General features: G+C 53.6%; 1 protein-coding gene across 1 annotated transcript in view; it reads left to right on the top strand.

Moving 5' to 3' along the window:
* The window catches only part of LOC119961981 (adenylate cyclase type 10-like), a 324,780-nt gene that overhangs the window by 160,060 nt on the left and 144,480 nt on the right, over positions 1-20,240 (top strand). Inside the window, exons 18-19 of the mRNA XM_038789668.1 lie at positions 1,987-2,139; positions 15,510-15,818. Coding sequence (XP_038645596.1) covers positions 1,987-2,139; positions 15,510-15,818 — 462 coding nt within the window. The remainder of the gene's footprint in view (positions 1-1,986; positions 2,140-15,509; positions 15,819-20,240) is intronic.

Below are 20,240 nucleotides of genomic sequence, written 5' to 3'. Positions count from 1 at the left end.
CGGTGTCCAGGCGGAACCGTACTCGGGACCGGTTGACCGTAAGGGTGGCACACCACTCATCATCCAGATCAATGCTGTGTATTGGAATGGGTTTGGTGCTGCGCTTTGGAGACATCCTGTGCTTTGTTATGATACCGACTTGAAAAGGGGCTTGCAGGTCATCGCTGTCAAAGTCGGGGGACAGGTCTGGGACAGGCTCGTTGATTGTGGGCTAAATAGCCTGGACATCCCGGCGAGGCTGGCTGGATCGTTGGAAACTAGCAGGGGGAGTCGACCTGCATAAAGCAGCATAGTGGCCAAGTTTGCCACATGCAAACATCGTCGGGACTTAGCGTGTCATTGCCGCTTTAAGTGGGCGGAGCCACAGTTGCCGCCATGCCGTTGCGTATGTGCATTCGGTACGCCACCATGCATGCGCGATGCGATCCAGCGTGGTTATCGCCTGCGCAGTACGTTCTTCGACATCGCCACGTTCGTTGCCAAAGCACGGGAGCCCGCAAAAAGTGCGCGGAATGGCCGCCCTCATCCAGGCTTAGGTCCTGGAGCGATTTGATGACCTGGACCTGTTCTGCCTCGTGGGGAGCTTGCCGCGCCATTTCAGCGGCCTGGATGTGGGAATATCGCGTGGAGGCGTGCTCGTGGAACACGCAGGTCTCAATGGCAGTTGACAGGGTGAGTTGCTTGACCTTAAGAAGCTGCTGGCGAAGGGGCTCCGACTGTACACCGAAAACTATCTGGTCGCGTATCATGGAGTCAGAGGTGGACCCATAGTTGCAGGACTGCGCAAGGACATGGAGGTGGGTGATAAAGGACTGGAAAGGTTCGGCCTTACCCTGTAACCGCTGCTGAAAGATGGAGTGATCAAAGCTCTCGTTCACCTCGACCTCGTAGTGGCTGTCGAACTTTAGGAGGATCGTCTTGAACTTAGATTTATCCTCCCCATCAGCGAAGGTGAGCAAGTTAAAGATGTGGAGGGCATGGTCCCCGGCTGTGGAATGGAAAAGAGCAATCTTCCATGCGTCCGAGGCAGCTTACAGGTCCATGGCCTCAAGGTATAGCTGGAAGCGCTGTTTGAAGATCTTCCAGTTGGAACCCAAGTTGCCGGTAATGCGGAGGGGCGGTGGCAGGCGAACGCTGTCCATACTGCAGGATGGCTGAAGACTGGTGGAAGGCTGATCACTGGCAGGTAGGTCTCAGAAGTTCTAACATCCCTCAACTACTGGCACCATGATGTGTTGGGCACTCTGGATCCGTGAAGCAGACATAGGCCACCAACACTGAAGATGGTTCAACACTATTTTATTAACTCTTATAAAATGCTAGACATACTATTACTGTGGGATTACACGATGCTAGATTAACTAGAGACCTGTGCCTGTCCGAACCAGTTGATCACTCAGCACATGGTGAGAGTCTGTACTGTAACTGATAGGCTCTTGTGCTTCTGAGAGGCAGCATCCAGAATGACCGGGAAAAGTGATGCCCTCTGTTTATAGTGCATGTGTTCTAACTGGTGATTGGCTGCGGTGTTTATGCATGTTGATTGGTCCTAGTGTATGTCCATCAGTGTGTGTGCACCATGATATACTGGTGTATATTATGACACTTAACTTCTGGAAACATTTATCTTCAGATGTATTTGTTACAGTTGTGGGATTACCTCATCTTTAAAATGTCATGTGCCTTTCCTTTCCATGCCACTGCCAGATATCTTGCTGCTGAAACTCTTTCAGCTCCCAACACTCCAATATGCAATTTCCTTTTTAAGTTGTTGCGCACCTAAGACTAACTGTGCCCACAACATGCGAATGTGCTGAATTGTTAAGTTCAGCTAATCCCCTAGTGGACAAACTTTTCAGCAGTGGGGAAGAAGAGAGAGTGCAGGGGGAGAAAGTTCCATAAAATCTGCGTTAATTGCATTGTCACTTCACAACGTTTTGAATTATCACAATTTTACAAGTATTTCATTCATTATTTGTTTTAAAGGCAGATTTGGAAGTTTTTCTGGAGTAGAACAGCAAAAGTGCCGAAAAATAATAACACTGGACCGAAATTCCACCCAAGAAAATCAGCAATTTATATGCACTATTGGAGAAACAGTAAATCTACAGGAAATTACCATTCCACTTACACTTAAAGGTGGGTCCGCAATGAAGAAATAGCTTAAAATTGTCATTTTCATGGCAGCTGCTATAAAAATGGAGGACAAAATTAGCATTAACTTGAACAGCAATCTGTTCCAAAAAAATACAAAAAGTCCAATAGCATTGGCATTGCTGATGTACAATTTAAGAATGATTTAGAACATTGTAAAGAATATTGCTTATTTTCATTTTTATGCTGCTCTCCCTTCATTCCTCAATTAAGAATGTGGAGAAATGCCTTATCGGCGCATCTCTGACCAAGGTTTCTTGGAATTGTAACAGTTCATAGGCTAGCTCTTCTACCAATCTACCCTTCTAAAACATAGAACATAACAGCGCAGTACAGGCCCTTCGGCCCTCGAAGTTGCACTGACCTGTAAAACCCCTCGAAAGCCCAACTACACTATTCCCTTATCATCCATATGCCTATACAATGATCATTTGAATGCGTTTAGTGTTGGCGAGTCCACTACTGTTGCAGGCAGGGCATTCCACGCTCTTACTACTCTCTGAGTAAAGAAGCTACCTCTGACATCTGTCCTATATCTATCTCCCCTCAATTTAAAGCTATGTCCCCTCGTGCTAGACATCACCATCCGAGGAAAAATGCTCTCACTGTCCACCCTATCTAATCCTCTGATCAGCTTGTATGCCTCAATTAAGTCACCTCTTAACCTTCTTCTCTCTAACGAAAACAGCCTCAAATCCGTCAGCCTTTCCACCATACCAGGCAACATCCTGGTAAATCTCCTCTGCACCCTTCCCAGTGCTTCCACATCCTTCCTATAATGCGGCAACCAGAACTGCACGCAATACTTCAAATGCGGCCGCACCAGAGTTTTGTACAGCTGCAACATGACCTCATGGCTCTGAAACTCAATCCCTCGACCAATAAAAGCTAACACACCATACGCCTTCTTAACAACCCTCTCAACCTGGGTGGCAACTTTCGGGGATCTATGTACATGGACACCGAGATCTCTCTGCTCATCCACACTACCAAGAATCTTACCATTAGCCCAGTACTCTTTCTGTTATTCCTTCCAAAATGAATCACCTCACACTTTTCTGCATTAAACTCCATTTGCCACCTGTCAGCCCAGCTCTGCAGCTTATCTATGTCCCTCTGTAACTTGTAACATCCTTCTGCACTGTCCACAACTCAAAGGCAAGTACTAAGTTCTCCTACTTCCTCTTCTGTTCAAAGAACAAGAAGAAAGAACAAAGAAAAGTACAGCACAGGAACAGTCCCTTCGGCCCTCCAAGCCTGCGCCGACCATGCTGCCCGTCTAAACTAAAATCTTCTGCACTTACAGGGTCCGTATCCCTCTATTCCAATCTTATTCATGTATTTGTCAAGATGCCCCTTAAATGTCACTATTGTCCCTGCTTCCACCACCTCCGGCAGCGGGTTCCAGGCACCCACCACACTCTGTGTAAAGAACTTACCTTGTACACCTCCTCTGAACCTTGCCCTTCGCACCTTAAACCTATACCCCCTAGTAATTGACCCCTCTACCCTGGGAAAAAGTCTCTGACTATCCACTTTGTCTATGCCCCTCAGAATTCTGTAGACCTCTATCAGGTCGCCCCTCAACCTCCTTCGTTCCAGTGAAAACAAACCAAGTTTATTCAACCTCTCCTCATAGCTAATGCCCTCCATACCAGGCAACATTCTGGTAAATCTCTTTTGCATCCTCTCTAAAGTCTCCACATCCTTCTGGTAGTGTGGCGACCAGAATTGAACACTATGTTCCAAGTGTGGCCTAACTAAGGTTCTATACAGCTGCAACATGACTTCCAATTTTTATACTCAATGCCCCGGCCAATGAAGGCAAGCATGCCGTATGCCTTCTTGACTACCTTCTCCACCAGTGTTGCCCCTTTCAGGGACTTGTGGACCTGTACACCAAGATCTCTCTGACTGTCAATACTCTTGAGGGTTCTACCATTCACTGTATATTCGCTACCTCTATTAGACCTTCCAAAAATGCATTACCTCACATTTGTCTGGATTGAACTCCATCTACCATCTCGCCGCCCAAGTGTCCAATGATCTAAATCCTGCTGTATCCTATGATGGTCCTCATTGCTATCCGCAATTCCACCAACCTTTGTGTTGTCCGCAAACGTACTAATCAGACCAGTTACATTTTCCTCCAAATCATTTATATATAGTACGATCGGCAAATGTCCCAGCCCTGATCCCTGCGGAACACCACTAGTCACAGCCCTTCAAAAAGAAAAGCACCCTTCCATTCCTAACCTCTGCCTTCTATGACCTCGCCAGTTCTGTATCCATCTTGCCAGCTCACTTCTGATCCCATGTGACTTCACCTTTTGTACCAGTCTGCCATTAGGGACCTTGTCAAAGGCCTTACTGAAGTCCATATAGACAACATCTACTGTCCTACCTGCATCAATCATCTTTGTGACCTCCTCGAAAAATGCTATCAAGTTAGTGAGACATAACCTCCCCTTTACAAAACCATGCTGCCTCTCAGTAATACGTCCATTTGCTTCCAAATGGGAGTAGATCCTGTCTCGAAGAATTCTCTCCAGTAATTTCCCTACCACTGACGTAAGGCTCACTGGCCTGTAGTTCCCTGGATTATCCTTGCTCCCCTTCTTAAACAAAGGAAGGACATTGGCTATTTCCCAGTCCTCCGGGACATCACCTGAAGACAGTGAGGATCCAAAGACTTCTCTCAAGGCCTCAGAAATTTCCTCTCTTGCCTCCTTCAGTATTCTGGGTTAGATCCCATCAGGACCTGGGGACTTATCCACCTTAATATTTTTCAAGACACCCAACACCTCGGGCGCGATTCTCCGACCCTACGCCGGTGCGGAGAATAGCGGGCCGCGCCGGTTTTTCACGCGACGCCGGTCCGACATGCTCCCGCTATTCTCCCAAACGCGCAAATTGTTCAAATCGCCTTTCCCGCTAAAAAACCCGGCAAATCCCCCATTATGGCAAAATGCCGACTATTCGGCCCCCCGCTATTCTCCGGCCCGGATGGGCCAAGTCCCGACGTCGTGACGCATGGTAATGACGCCAGCGATAACACCTGCTTTTAAAAGTCGTCAGCCAGTCATGCTGGCTGACAAGAGGAGCAAGGAGGTGAGTGGACTGACGGAGTCTGGGCAAACCGGGGAAGGCATCCCCGACAACGCAGCGACCAGTGGGAGGGGAGGGGGGGAGGGAGCGAGGGAGGGAGCGGGAGGGGGGAGAGAGAGGGAGAGGGAGAGAAGGAGAGAGGGGGAGGGGGAGGGAGGGAGGGTGCGGGTGGGGGGAGAGAGGGGGAGAGGGAGGGAGGGAGAGGGAGGGAGAGAGGGGGAGGGGGAGGGAGAGGGGGAGAGGGAGGGAGGGAGGGAGGGAGAGGGAGGGAGAGGGAGAGAGAGGGAGGGAGGAGGGGAGAGGGGGAGGGGGGAGAGAGGGAGAGGGGAGAGAGAGGGAGGGAGGGAGTGAATCATTCTCCCCCGGTTACAAAATGTCTGCCGCCCTGCCATGGCATGACGGTCACGAGGACACGGCCGCTGTTTGCCCTGTGGCTTACGGCCACAGGACACTGCGCACCGGTGAGGACGATGTAGTTAACTGCCCTTTGGATGCAGAAAGTGACCAGCGGTTAGGCTGTCCGCGTATCAGCAGCGCGACCTGGCCACTGGGACACACTGGTATCCCGTGGCACGCGGCTGCCGAGGTGTCGAATGACCTCCATCTAACATGTCGTTTCTCTGCCCCCCACCACCCCTCTGTAGGTTAGCAAAATGTATGCGAACAGAACGGCTATGTTCAGCGCAGTGGTTGGGGCCGCTGCACTGCAGTTGGAGATCGAGCAGCGTCCACAGCCACAACCCGCAGTGGATGCAGGGCCAGCTGCAGCAGCAGAGGGAATGGCCGAGGAGTTGCCCGTAGTCGAGCAGCATGGGGGCGGGGAGGAGGAGGAGGAGGAGGAGAGAGTGAGGGTGCAGCCAGGACGCCAGAGACGACGACCGAGGCCTAGGGTGTACCGTGCCCGGATCTCTTTCCAGACAATGCCGGACATCACCTGCAGTTGAGTAGAGAGGCGAATGTGGTGGTATGAATGGGAGCACTGCCATATGTGTAGAGCATTGGTGTCCCATTGGCTCTGGCTGGTCATGTGCCTCTCGTCTGAATGGCTGGGACTAGTCATGTGACTGCTCACCAATTGGTCGAGAGGCAAGTAGACCCCACCTCCGAGGCGGGGTATAAGTACCCAGAGTTCCCGGCGGTCGGTCTTTGTAGTCCGGGCTAACAACTAGCTGATTAAAGCCTAAGTTTGCACCTTCATCGTGCCTCGCGTCCAATTGATGGTACATCAATTTAATCAGCTAAAATTGTGAAATGGAACTACGCATCAAGCCTGACTGCCTCCGCATCAGCCCGCATGCTTCAAATGCGCCTGCAATCTTTAAACATTGGCAGGCGTGTTTCAAAAGTTACCTGACAACTGCAGCCAGCAAGCCCACCAAGGGGCAGAAACTCCACATCCTCCACTCGTGCGTGGGCACGGCGGTATATTCAATGATTGAGGACGAAAATGATTATGACGCGGCCATGGATATCCTGAGAGGACACTTTGTCCGGCCAGTCAACGAAGTATATGCACGGCATCTCCTGACTACTAGGCAACAGTTCCCTGGTGAGTCACTCAACGTGTTTTACCAGGCCCTCACGGCTCTAGGGAGAATTTGCGCCTGTCCCCAAGTTTCTGCGACAGAGCACATGGAACTTTTAATTAGAGACGCTTATGTTGCCGGCATGCAATCCTCCTCTATCCGGCAATGATTGCTGGAGAAGTACGACCTCAGCTTAGCTGAGGCACGGACCATCGTAACCTCCCTGGAGGTCGCCGACCTGAACGCCCGCGCATACGCCCCCGGCCGCGCGGCAACCCCCTGGACTTCATGGCACGCGCCACCTCTGTCCTCCGCTGACCCCGACCCCCCCTCCCCCCAGGCCTGCGCTGCGGGACGTTCCGACAAGGTAACGGGGCCCCGCTGCCATTTTTGCGGCCTCTCCAAACACCCCCGCCTGCGCTGCCCGGCCCGCTCCGCTCTGTGTAAGAGCTGCGGGAAGAAGGACCATTACGCTGTGGTCTGCCAGACCAAGTCGGTCCCAGGGCCCAGCGCCGCGCACCGACCTCTCCGGCCCGCCTCCCGGCCCCCGCAACAGGCCCACGGTCCTCCCTACCCCCGCTCCCGGCTGCCCTAACCGGCCCGCAGATGCCGCTGACACTGCCGCCAGCTGCCACTAGGTTCCCACGGGCGCCGCCATCTGGTTCCCGGACGCCACGTGTGGGTCATGGGCGCCGCTAACTTGGGGCCACGGCTCCACGTGCGGGTCCTGGGCGCCGCTATCTTGGGGCCCCGATTCCACGTACGGGCCCTGGGCGCCACCATCTTGGGCCAACACAGAAGGCCCTGCCAGCGATTACTCTGCCACTGAGGATGGTCTGGAACTCTTGCCACAACTTGATTCCATCACACTCGACCAGTCGCGACCACGCACGCTCGCCAAGACTACGACAACCATCCAGCTCAACAGGCATGAGACGAAATGCCTACTGGACTCCGGGAGCACGGAAAGTTTTGTCCACCCTGACACGGTAAGACGCTGCGCGCTCCCCATCCACCCAGTCAAGCATAAGATTGATTTGGCCTCAGGTTCGCACTCTGTCCAGATCACCGGGTGCTGCATAGCGGACCTCACGGTCCAGGGAAGGGTTTTCAAAAACTACAAACTCCTCATTCCCCCCCGTCTATGCGCTCCGGCACTCTTGGGCCTGGATTTCCAGTGCAACCTGCAGAGCTTGACCTTCCAATTCGGCGGCCCTATTCCCCCCCTTACTGTCTGCAGCCTCACGTCCCTCAAAGTGGACCCCCCTTCCTTGTTTGCTAATCTCACCCCAGATTGTAAACCTGTCGCCATTAGGAGAAGACGATACAGTGCCCAGGACCGGACCTTCATCGGGTCCGAGGTCCAGAGGCTCCTTAAGGAAGGAGTTATTGAGGCCAGCAACAGTCCCTGGCGAGCCCAAGTGCTGGTGGTTCGGACTGGGGAGAAAAACCGGATGGTCATTGATTACAGTCAGACCATCAACAGGTTTACGCAGCTGGACGCGTATCCTCTCCCCCGTATTTCCGACCTGGTTAACAGGATCGCGAAATACAAAGTCTTCTCCACGGTGGACCTTAAGTCCGCCTACCACCAGCTCCCCATTCATGCGAGTGACCGAAAGTACACCGCGTTTGAGGCAGGTGGGTGCCTCTACCACCTCCTCAGGGTTCCATTCGGTGTCACAAATGGGGTCTCAGTCTTCCAACGGGAGATGGACCGAATGGTCGACAAGTACGGTTTACGGGCTACCTTCCCGTATCTCGATAACATCACCATCTGCGGCCACGACCAGCAGGACCATGACATCGACCTTCAAAAATTCCTCCGAACCGCGAAACTACCTTAAGGATAAGTGCGTGTTTAGCACCGACCGTCTAGCCATCCTTGGCCACGTAGTACGTAACGGAGTGATAGGCCCCGATCCCGAACGCATGCGCCTCCTCATGGAACTCCCCCCCCCCCCCCCCAGCACCCTCAAATCCCTCAAACGCTGCCTGGGCTTCTTCTCCGATTACGTCCAGTGGGTCCCCAACTACGCCGACAAAGCCCGCACCCTCATCCAGTCCACTTCCTTTCCCCTGTCGATGAAGGCCCGCCAGGCCTTTAACCGCATCAAAGAAGATATCGCAAACGCCACGATGCATGCTATCGACGAGTCCCTCCCATTCCAGGTCGAGAGCGACGCGTCCGATGTAGCTCTGGCGGCCACCCTGAACCAAGCGGGCAGACCCGTGGCCTTCTTCTCCTGGACCCTGCACGCTTCCGAAATCTGCCACTCCTCGGTGGAAAAGGAAGCACAGGCCATAGTCGAAGCTGTGCGATATTGGAGGCATTATCTGGCCGGAAGGAAGTTTACCCTCCTCACGGACCAACGGTCAGTAGCTTTCATGTTCGATAATGCACAGAGGGGCAAGATCAAGAACGACAAGATCTTGCGGTGGCGGATCGAGTTGTCCACGTACAACTACGATATCTTGTATCGTCCTGGGAAGCTGAACGAGCCTCCCGATGCCCTATCCCGCGGTACCTGCGCCAGCGTGCAGATTGACCGCCTCCGCTCCCTCCACACAGACCTCTGCCATCCAGGGTAACCCGTTTTTACCACTTTATCAAGACCCACAACCTGCCCTACTCCGTTGAGGAAGTCCAGACCGTCACCAGGGACTGCCACGTCTGCGCCGAGTGCAAACCGCACTTCTACCGCCCTGAACGAGCGCATCTGATCAAGGCGTCCCGCCCCTTCGAACGTCTCAGTATAGACTTCAAGGGTCCCCTCCCCTCCAACAACCGCAACACATATTTCTTGAGTGTTATTGATGAGTACTCCCGCTTCCCTTTCGCCATCCCCTGTCCCGATATGACCACAACAACCGTCATAAAGGCCCTCCTATGGAGGCCTTTCTCTATAGTCGACCACCGGGCGAACAACTAGCTGATTAAAGCCTAAGTTTGGACCTTCATCGTGCCTCGCGTCAATTTGATGGTACATCAACGGTGACACATATCTGTCACCTCGTGTCGCACCTCGCCCCACGTGGAACGGGGGGAGGACACGCGATCCCGGTTGCCATCAAGGTGACGGTCGCTCATAACTTTTATGCGACCGGCTCCTTCCTGTCTCCGAGCGGGGACCTCTCCGGGATCTCCCAGGCATCGGTGCACAGGTGCATCCGGGATGTGACCGCCCCCTCTATGCCATCGCCGATCGCTACATCACCCTTCCCGAGGACCGAGCAAGTCAATATTCACGAGCTTGTGGATTTGCCAGCGTGGCCGGGGTACCGATGGTGCAGGGGGTAATCAATTGTGTTCACGTCCCCATGCGCCGCCTGCAGGGTACAGGGAAGTGTTCACAAACAGGAGGGGGACATACTCCATGAATATCCAGGTAGTATGCGACCCTCACATGAGGATCTTGAACGTCTGTGCAAGGTTCCCCGGGAGTGTGCATGACGCCTACATTCTGGCGCAGTCGTACACCCCTGCAATGTTTGAGGGACGGCCCCTCCGGCTGAGGGGCTGGTTGCTGGTCGACAGGGGTTATCCACTGAGGTCTTGGCTGATGACGCCTATACGGAGGCCTCAGACCAACGCAGAGACCCTTTACAATGAGGCCCAAGCAGCAACCATGGGTGTGGTGGAGCGCTGCTTTGGTCTCCTGAAGGTGAGATTCAGGTGCCTGGACCGCTCCGGAGGGGCCCTGCAGTACCAGCCCGACAGGGTCGCTCGCATTGTTGTGGTCTGCTGTGCGCTGCACAACATCGCGGTGCAGAGGGGAGATGCCCTGTTGGAGGAGGCGGTGGGAGAAACCAGTGGCAGTGGTGCCAGCACAGAGGAGGAGGAACACCCCCCCCCCCCCCCCCCCCCCCCCCCCCCCGCACCCCTGCTCTGGGTACACTGCTCCACTTCGACATCACCCTTACCACTGGGTCCAGACGGTATGGCACAACATTGATGGCTGTGTCAGCGGGTGTGATCAGTGCCATGTGGAATGATGACAGGCCGCTCTGCGAAGAGCTGTGAGCTCAGAATCGTTAGAGAGAGTCTGACCCATGGCAATAGCTGACCCTTCCATCTCGGTGGTCGCTGTGTTCGTCGGGGACACTCCATCACGTGCCCGCGTGGGGTAGCTGTTGGAGCGGTGGGGGGGAAGGGAATGCACACCCAGCACCGAAGTTTCACCGCTCGTCAACCCCAGCGACACTCGGTCACCATCACGATCCCTGTGGCTGTGGAAGAATCGCAGTCTTACAAGTTGGGTGCAACAGTGAGTTTAATGGTTAACATTATGTACAGGTGCCCTAGCCCCTACAACTAATCTGTGCCCTTCACCCGTGCCAACTTACTTTGTGTCCCTCTTCGTTGCCTTACGGGCCCTACCACTACGTCTAAGTGATTCCCCAGATGATACAGCAGGAGTGGAGGAGGACTGCTGCGAATCGCCCCCTTCGACATGTCTCCCCGTCGGCACTCGTTTCCTGGGGCGACCCGGCCTTGATGGGCCAGGCTGCTCTGCGGGCGTTTCGGATGACGTGGTGCCACCCTGCTCTGCCCGCTGCCCACCCGATGCACCAGGGATGGGACGGGGGAAGGTCGAGCGTTCCGGGACGTCCCGTGATGGAGTTAATGGGACGGCCCCAGTACCTCCTCCTCCCTCGGGGAGCCCGGTGGCCCCCGAGTCTCACTTTTGGACGGAGGTGTGAGCGGGGACGTGCCCTGTCGCCCCACCGACACCTGGCGCTGCCAGTCCCGGAGGCCTGCAACGGTCTCCTCCAGGGTCCGAAGGATCGCAATGATGGAGTCCAGGGAGTGAGACATTCCCGCCAGGGACTGTGCAACCTCAACCTGTAAGTGCGCAACGCCATCCAGCACGTGTGTCAGGCTGTTGATGCTCTCCGCGACTGACTGCTGGGACTGTGCCATTGCCTGCTGCGACTGGGCCATGACCTGGTGAGACTCAGCCAAGATCCGCAGCGCGCCGGCAATGTCGTTTTTGCTCTGGCGCATTGCTGCCTGTGAGAGGGCAGCCCTGTCCAGGGCCGAGGATGACGCGTGCAAATTAAGCCCAACGCCTTGCAGAAACTGACCCATGGCCGAGACCGTTTCACCCATTGCCTCGACCACGGATGCCACCCGTGCGGTGTCGGCCTGGGTGGCTGCCATGAGCGGCACCACTCCCAGCTCCTGGACAAGGTTCGACTCCTGTAACTGCGTCTGCAGCTGCTGGAAGACGGCCCTCATCCCATCATTGTGTTCCTGGGTTTCGAGATGCATCGGCTGTGCGGGTGGGTCAAGTAAATCCAAGAACCCGGGAAACGTCTGGGAGCCAGCTGCATGCTGGGCCTGGCCTGCCCTCCGACCGTCCGGGCCCTCGGCTGCTCCGACCTCCACCTGCTGTACCGGCTCAGCTGTGTTGTGCGAACCAGACCGTGACCCAGGAGCTTTATCATTGTATTGGCCAACCGAGGTGAGTGTCTCTGGGATGGTGGATGCTGTGGGAGACAGCAGTGCCGCAAGCTCTAGGTCCTCGTCTGTACAAATGTCGTCGAGGTCATCGGCCCAATGATGAGCGGCCGCATGGCGTTGGCGGCCCAGGTCTCCCTCTCTCTCTGTCACCGTCCTTTGCGCCTCCTGCTCCACAGATTCGGTTTGGGAGGATGGCACTTCTGACTGTCCTCCTGGCACCCTCTGGCGTGCGGCCCTGGGTGCGGTGGTGGTGGTGACAGGTGCTCGTCTTTGCCTGGACGCTGACGGCCTTGGTTGTTCGGCAGCACGTCCTAGGGAAGAGAATGAAACGGGGTTATTAAGAAACGCTCGGCCGGGCGTAGGATGGTCCAGTGGGCTGAGTGTGAAGGGACAGAGGATGGGGGGGGGGGGGGGGGCTGTCCAGTGGGCAGAGTGTGAAGGGACAGAGGATGGGGGTGTGTCCAATGGGCAGAGTGTGAAGGGACAGAGGATGGGGGTGTGTCCAGTGGGCAGATTGTGAAGGGACAGAGGATGGGAGGGGTGTCCAGTGGGCAGATTGTGAACGGACAGAGGATGGGGGGGGGGGGGGGGGGGGGGGAATAGTCGTGCAGGGTTGTCTCACTGGGTTCAGCACCTCCAATCTCGCATTGTGCGACATCCCGAGTGGCAGATCCCCCAGCAAGGTCAGTGCCATCTGCTCGAATGTGGTTAGGGGGTGGAAAATGGCCGAACCCCCTCCGGCCCTGTTGCGCTCCCGGTTATTGTGAGCAGTCTCGTCCTGTTGGGGGGGGGTCATAGATAGATCATCAATTCGGCAGGTATCATCAGGGCGTTCGCATATTGGCAAAGGTTGGGGGGTAAAGTTGGAACTAAACCATTGCATCTCTCCAGGGGGTCGCAGCGCTCATGTGGGTCTGTGACTACTTGGTTAATGACCTTCCACTCACTCTGCCCCCCTCCCCTTCCCCCTGTGCCACATGGGGGGGGAGGGGTGATTGTTGTGACCCGGGGGCACCCTCTTGGCACTTACCCTAGCAGCCCTGATGAGGTCATGCAACACTGCTCCCCAGACCGAGGGGTCTGCTCCACAGCACTCACTGCAGTGCCCACCTCACGCCAGGCCCGTCGCACAACGCTCGCAGGGTGGCGATGCTGTCTTCTAGGGCAGATAATGCTCCTCCTCTGCTGAACCTCATCTAAGAGGGTCTCGAAGTCTGGCTCTCCGAACCTTGGGGCGGCCCTCCATGGCTCACTCATCCTCTCCTCTTCTTCCGTTGTTCTGGCCGCTCGCGCCTTTTTACGACGTGGAGCGGCGTCATCGGGGCGTCATTCGGGCGTCGCAGGCTTATGGCGTCATTTTTCACATGATTTCCGCGGCCCCGCTCCTAGCCCATTTCTGGGGGTGTGAATAGCTCGTGAGCGGGGCCGTAACGGGCCGTCGTGAAAGTCGGCCGATTTCACGACGGCCTTCGCGATTTTCTGCGGAAGCGGAGAATCGCGCCCCCGTCGTCTTTTTGGATCTCAATGTGACCCAGGCTATCTACACACCCTTCTCCAGACTCAACATCCATCAATTCCTTCTCTTTGGTGAATACTGATGCAAAGTATTCATTTAGTACCTCACCCATTTCCTCTGGCACCACGCATAGATTCCCTTCCCTGTTCTTCAGTGGGCCAAACCTTTCCCTGGCTACCCTCTTGCTTTGCATGCACATGTAAAAAGCCTTGGGATTTTCCTTAACCCTATTTGCCAATGACTTTTCATGACCCCTTTTAGCCCTCCTGACTTCTTGCTTAAGTTCCTTCCTACTTTCCTTATATTCCACACTGGCTTCGCCTGTTCCCAGCCTTCCAGCCCTGACAAATGCCTCCTTTTTCTTTTTGACGAGGCCTACAATATCTCTCGTTATCAAGGTTCCCAAAATTTGCCGTCTTTATCCTTGTTCCTCATAGGAACACACCGGTCCTGAATTCCTTTCAACTGACATTTGAAAGCCACACACATGTCAGATGTTGATTTACTCTAAAACATCCGCTCTCAATCTAGGGTTCTTCAGTTCCCGCCTAATAGTTATAATTAGTCCTCTCCCAATTTAGCACTTTCACCCTGGGACCACTCTTATCCTTGTCCACCAGCACTTTAAAACTTACTGAATTATGGTGACTGTTCCCAAAATGCTCCCCTACTGAAACTTCTACCACCTGCCCATGCTCATTCCCCAATACCAGGTCCCTTCCTTATATGGACTATCTATATATTGTTTTAAGAAGCCCTCCTGGATGCTCCTTACAAACTCTGCCCCGTCCAAACCTCTAGCACTAAGTGAGTCCCAGTCAATATTGGGGAAGTTAAAGTGTCCCATCACGACAACCCTGTTGCTTTTACTCCTTTCCAAAATCTGTCTACCTATTTGCTCCTCTATCTCCCGCTGGCTGTTGGGAGGCCTGTAGTAAACCCCAACATTGTGACTGCACCCTTCTTATTCCTGATCTCTACCCAGAAAGCCTCGCTGCCCTCTGAGGTGTCCTCCTGGAGTACAGCTGTGATATTCAATGGTTCGTCAAATCAGTAAGAAGTCTTACAACACCAGGTTAAAGTCCACCAGGTTTGTTCCAAATCACTAGCTTTCAGAGCACTGCTCCTTCCTCAGGCGAATGAAGAGGTAGGTTCTAGAAACATTTATAGAGACAAAGTCAAAGATGCAAGACAATGCTTTGAACGCGAGCATTTGCAGGTAATTAAGTCTTTACAGAGCCAGAGAGAGGGGTAACCCCAGATTAGAGAGGTCAGTTGGTAGAATTTCACAAGCCCAGGCCTAGTCAGCTATAATTAAATGACTTGACAACAAACGTTGGCTTTGCTGGATACTCACCTCCAAAGAATAAATACAAAAAAATCTCATGTGGGACGCTCCGTTGGCGGAATCCTCTGCTCCCCCGGCAGCGCACCCACGGCAACCGGTTTCCCGATGGCATGGGATGGCCATAATGGGAAATTCCATTGATCGGCCACTGGAGCGGAGGGACCCGCTATTGCCGGGGTGCATCACGCCAGAAAATGGGGCAGGTGGGGTGGAGAATCCCATCCCTTGACTTTCATTTTGCAATACATCATAAATAATAATAATATTTATGAAAATTTAAATGTGTTGTACCTTGGATACCAAAATTGTCTGTTAGGTATGAAAAGACCATTATGCTACTGTGTATTGGAGCATAGTTTCTTAAAATAATGTACAAATTTGGTCACACAGGTATAGCCTTAGCACAACTTGACCGAATGAACACAACAGAGCAGGTGATTGTCAAGTGTGCATCTATTATTGGACACACATTCACCACTAAAATGCTTCGATACATCTTACCTGAAGGTGCTGAACAAAAATTGAATCAATCACTGATATCACTGGTAAAATCACGAACATTTGAGTGTGCATCAAGGACTGATGAAGACTTTTCTTCACCGATGGATGAAAATGAGGATGCCCATCTTCTACAGTGTTTCTGTTCCCACGCTGTAGAATTTGATGACTCTTTGCACGAAGATGACAGTGAAGAGAAAGGTAAACATTTGGAAATTTTAAGATGTAATTACTTTTCGTAAAGTTCTTTTATAGTGTCTGGAAGATATTTTCGTGTGCGTGTGTAATCTAGCCACGAAATATGTGCAAAAGCTAACCTTCTTTGGGTGGGGCTTTCTGTGCAACATTGAGTATTTTGCAGCGACAGAGATGGCCCCGCCATGGCTGGTGGCAGGATCTTCTGGTCTTAGTCAATGGGGTTCCCTATTGAATGCACCCCTAGCTGCCAGGAAATCTGTGGTGGCAGGACCAGAATATTCTTGGAGGAAAGGGGAGTGATTTTCTACGAGATAGAAATTTGTATATCAAGCAGAATGTAGTTGTGAATGTCTTTCAATGTATGTCACTGTGCTGTTTCACATTTCACAAGACACTATTAAAGCAGTGATAAATATTTTATCACTGGTGGGTTTCAAAAAAATTACTAATGCTGCACTTTCTGATCATTGTAAGTGGGTGAGATGGGTTGCTGGGTGAGGTGGTAAGTGGGTAGGTAGGTAGATAGATGGTGAGTGGGTACGGGGTGAGTGGGTGAGGTGGGTAAGTGGGTAGATGTATAGGTGGGTGGGTGGATGATTTTGATAGTTATGCCAGTGAGGGGAGCAGCCAGGTCTAGAACAAAGAACAATACAGCACAGGAACAGGACTTTGGCTCTCCAAGCCTGTACCGGTTATGATACCACCCATGGCCAAAGCCCTCAGCACTTCCTTGTACCGCATCCCTCTATACCCATCCTATCCATGTATTTGTCAAGATGCTCTTTGAATGCCATTAATGTATCTGCTTCCACAACCCCCCCTGCAGTGCGTTCCAGGCACTCATCACCCTCTGCCTCGCACATCTCCTCTAAACGTTTCCTCACAGACCTTAAACCTATGCCCCCTGGTGACTGACCCCTCCACCCTGGGATAGAGTACCTGCCCATCCACTCTATCCATGCGCCTCATAATCTTGTAGACCTCTATTAGGTCACCCCTCAACCTCCGCCGTTCTAATGAAAACAGTCCAAGCCTATTCAGCCTCTCTGCATAGCTAACACTTTCCTGACCAGACAACATCTTGGTAAACCTCCTCTGCACCCTCTCCAAAGTCTCCACATCCTTCTGGTAGTGTGGCACCCAGAATTGTGCACAATATTCCAAGTGCGGCCTTACCAAGGTTCTATACAACTGTAGCATGACTTGCCAGTTTTTATACTCAATGCCCCATCCAATGAAGGCAAGCATTTCCTATGCTTTCTAGGCGGGGCTAGGTCTGGGGGTTCTAGTCATGGTCAGTCATCCGCGAGGGTAGTCAGATTAGGTTGAGGGGGTAGTTGATCTGAATCAAGGGGTAATAGGGTGTTTGGGGGTTGTTGGGTCATGTTGTAGGTGCAGGCAAGTAGAGTCGGGGGGTAGTTGGGTGATTGGGGTAGCCAATTTGGATAGTCGGGATGGGTTTGAGGGTAATTGGGAGATCTGGGGGGTATTCAGATGATTAGAGAGGGGATAGCTGGCTGATAGTTGGTCATGTCATATGCGTGGATAGGATGGGTCGGTTGGAAAGTTGGGTGTTTAGGGAATAATCAGTTTTGTGTCACAACATCACAGTGTCAGATCCACCAGATGTTGTGCTCTGTTAGATTATCTATCACTAGCTTTCGGAGCACTGCTCCTTCCTCAAATGAATGAAGAGGTAGGTTCCAGAAACATATAGATAGACAAAGTCAAAAATGCAAGACGATACTTTGAATGCAAGTCTTTGCAGGTAATTAAGTCTTTACAGGTCCAGATGGAGCAGGACAAAGAGGTGTGAATTGTCTCAAGTCAGGACAGTTGGTAGGATTTCGCAAGCCCAGGCCAGATGGTAGGGGGTGAATGTAATGCGACATGAATCCAAGGTCCCGGTCGAGGCCATACTCATGTTTGCGTTTCGTGGCTAGAATTTCTGCTCGGCGATTCTGCGTTGTCGCGTGTCCTGAAGGCCGGCTCGGAGAACGCTTACCCGAAGATCAGATTGCCAGGCAGGAATAATCCCTTCCAGTCGGGCAACACTTCAGCATCAAGGGCATTCAGCCTCTGATCCAGCCCCTGCCTATCTGCCCCACCGACCACCCATAACTCCCACTGACTAGAGAGGCCTCTGGCCTTGAGGCTGAACGCTATTGCTGATCGGGAATTGGCAATCGTGGTTAAGTGAGCCCTTCACACACCGCAAGTGAATTCCCATGGGTGGGCGGGTTATGGAGCATGTGGGCTTATTGCCCGGCATCTCAGTCACACCCTGATGCATGCACACTGTGCTTGAACACTATGGGAGGCAGCACCACAGACCCAGTGGCCAACCTTCGATCAACCAGAAGATGGGCTCTAGCCTCAGGCACATGCCCGCAGCAGGATGTGCGTGGGCAGAGTGTGTCGGGTGGGGGCCAGGGGGTGGGAGCATGTCTGTGGGATGGGTGGTCAGTCTGCATCGCGGAACAAAGAGCGGTATCATACTGAAAAATGAAAAAAAAATGAAAATAGCTTATTGTCACGAGTAGGCTTCAATGAAGTTACTGTGAAAAGCCCCTAGTCGCCACATTCCGGCGCCTGTCCGGGGAGGCTGGTACTGGTTGTGGTGCGTGTATTATGTTCCTCGTACAAGTGTACATCACTGCCCCACTATCCCAATGGTGCTGCCCCATTATCCCCATCCTCCCTCACTCCCTCCCCGCCAACCCACATAATTCCCTTTCCCCTCCCAACATACACTCAACTCCTTACCCCCCCACTGACACTCTCCCCCCCCCCCCCCCCCCCCCCCCACCAGTGCCCTCAGTGGTCCTCGATGTACTTGATCTTCCTTGCGCTACGGCTACATCTCCGTGTGTCCCCAGGATGCACCTCAGAGGTAGAAGTATCCAGCTGCTTACCTGGCATGTGCCCTCTGGGGGCGGAGGGCCCCGGAGCACTACCGGCGGCACATGAACAGCCCTGCCGCCCTGTTCTGGGTGCTGGCTGCAAGGTGCGAGCTCATCAGAGGAGTGGAACATGGAAGAGCTGGTGGCTACCGTCGCAAGTCCAGAGAATGGGTCTGGGTTGCCACTGTGCTCTCTCCTCCTGGTCAGTGCCCTTGGAGCCCTGGGGTCCACCTCGGGACGGAGCAGCAGCTGGTTCATGTGCCAGCTACCCTTGCATCATCTGGCTGTGCCAGTCCTGGCGACTCCCCAATATTTGCATCTTGGTGTCGGTCACCCTTGGTGATGCTCCTCGGTGACTAAGCTATGCTCTGCAGTGACTTGGTAATGCCACCTGCGCCTTGGAAAAGCTCCGCAGCGCCTCAGCCATTCCCATGTGAGACTGGGACATGTCTCGTAGCACCTCATCAAGGTCCGCCTGGTACCGGGTTGCAACCCCAGTGAGTCGGACAGTTTGCCGAGGCCCTTAGCCACTGCTGCCACCTGCTGCGTCACGCCTTGGACCCCTTCACCCATGCTGCCGACATCATGCGCCAAAGGTGCGCTGGTTAGATGGATTGGCCATGCTCAATTGCCCTTAGTGTCCAACAAGGTTAGGTGGGTTTACTGGGTTATGGGGAGAGGGTGGAGGTGTGGGCTTAAGTAGGGTGGCTGCTCTTTCCAAGGACCGGTGCAGACTCGATGGACCAAGTGATAGTGGGGCAGTGATGTACACTTGTATGAGGAACATTAATACACCCAACACAACCAGTATGACACAGCTGATAAAAAGAGCGCACTCTGGAGGATGATCAATTTGCGCATGCTCAATCGATTATTACGCATGATGTCATGAGCGTCATGATGTCAAAAGACTCAGACCACGCACACTTAAAGGGAAACTCAAAAATAATTGGGCGCGATTCTCCGACCCCACGCCGGTGCGGAGAATAGCGGGCTGCGCCGGTTTTTCACGCAACGCCGGTCCGACACGCTCCCGCTATTCTCCCAAACGCGCAAATATTTCAAATTGCCTTTCCCGTTAAAAACCCCGGAAAATCCCCCGATACGGCCAAAATGCTGACTATTCGGCCCCCCGCTATTCTCCAGCCCGGATGGGCCGAAGTCCCGATGTTGTGACGCAGTGGTGCTGGCTGACGAGAGGAGCGAGGAAGTGAGCGGACCGCAGGAGTCTGGGCAAACCGGGGAAGGCATCCCCGGGAACGCAGCGGCCAGTGGGAGGGGAGGGAGGGAGGGAGAGGGAGGGAGAGGGGGAGGGAGGGAGAGGGAGGGAGAGGGGGAGGGAGGGAGGGAGGGAGAGGGAGGGAGAGGGGGAGGGAGGGAGGGAAGGAGGGAGAGGGAGAGAGGGAGAGAGGGGGAAGGGGGAGGGGGAGGGAGGGAGAGAGGGAGGAAGAGAGGGAGGGAGGGAGAGAGGGAGGGAGAGGGGGAGGGAGGGGGAGGGAGGGAGAGAGGGAGGGAGAGGGAG

This window comes from Scyliorhinus canicula, chromosome 2 (assembly GCF_902713615.1).
Source record: "Scyliorhinus canicula chromosome 2, sScyCan1.1, whole genome shotgun sequence".
Taxonomy (NCBI): domain Eukaryota; kingdom Metazoa; phylum Chordata; class Chondrichthyes; order Carcharhiniformes; family Scyliorhinidae; genus Scyliorhinus; species Scyliorhinus canicula.
The sequence above is the reverse complement of the archived record's forward strand: the minus strand, read 5'-3'. Positions and strand labels throughout refer to the sequence as shown.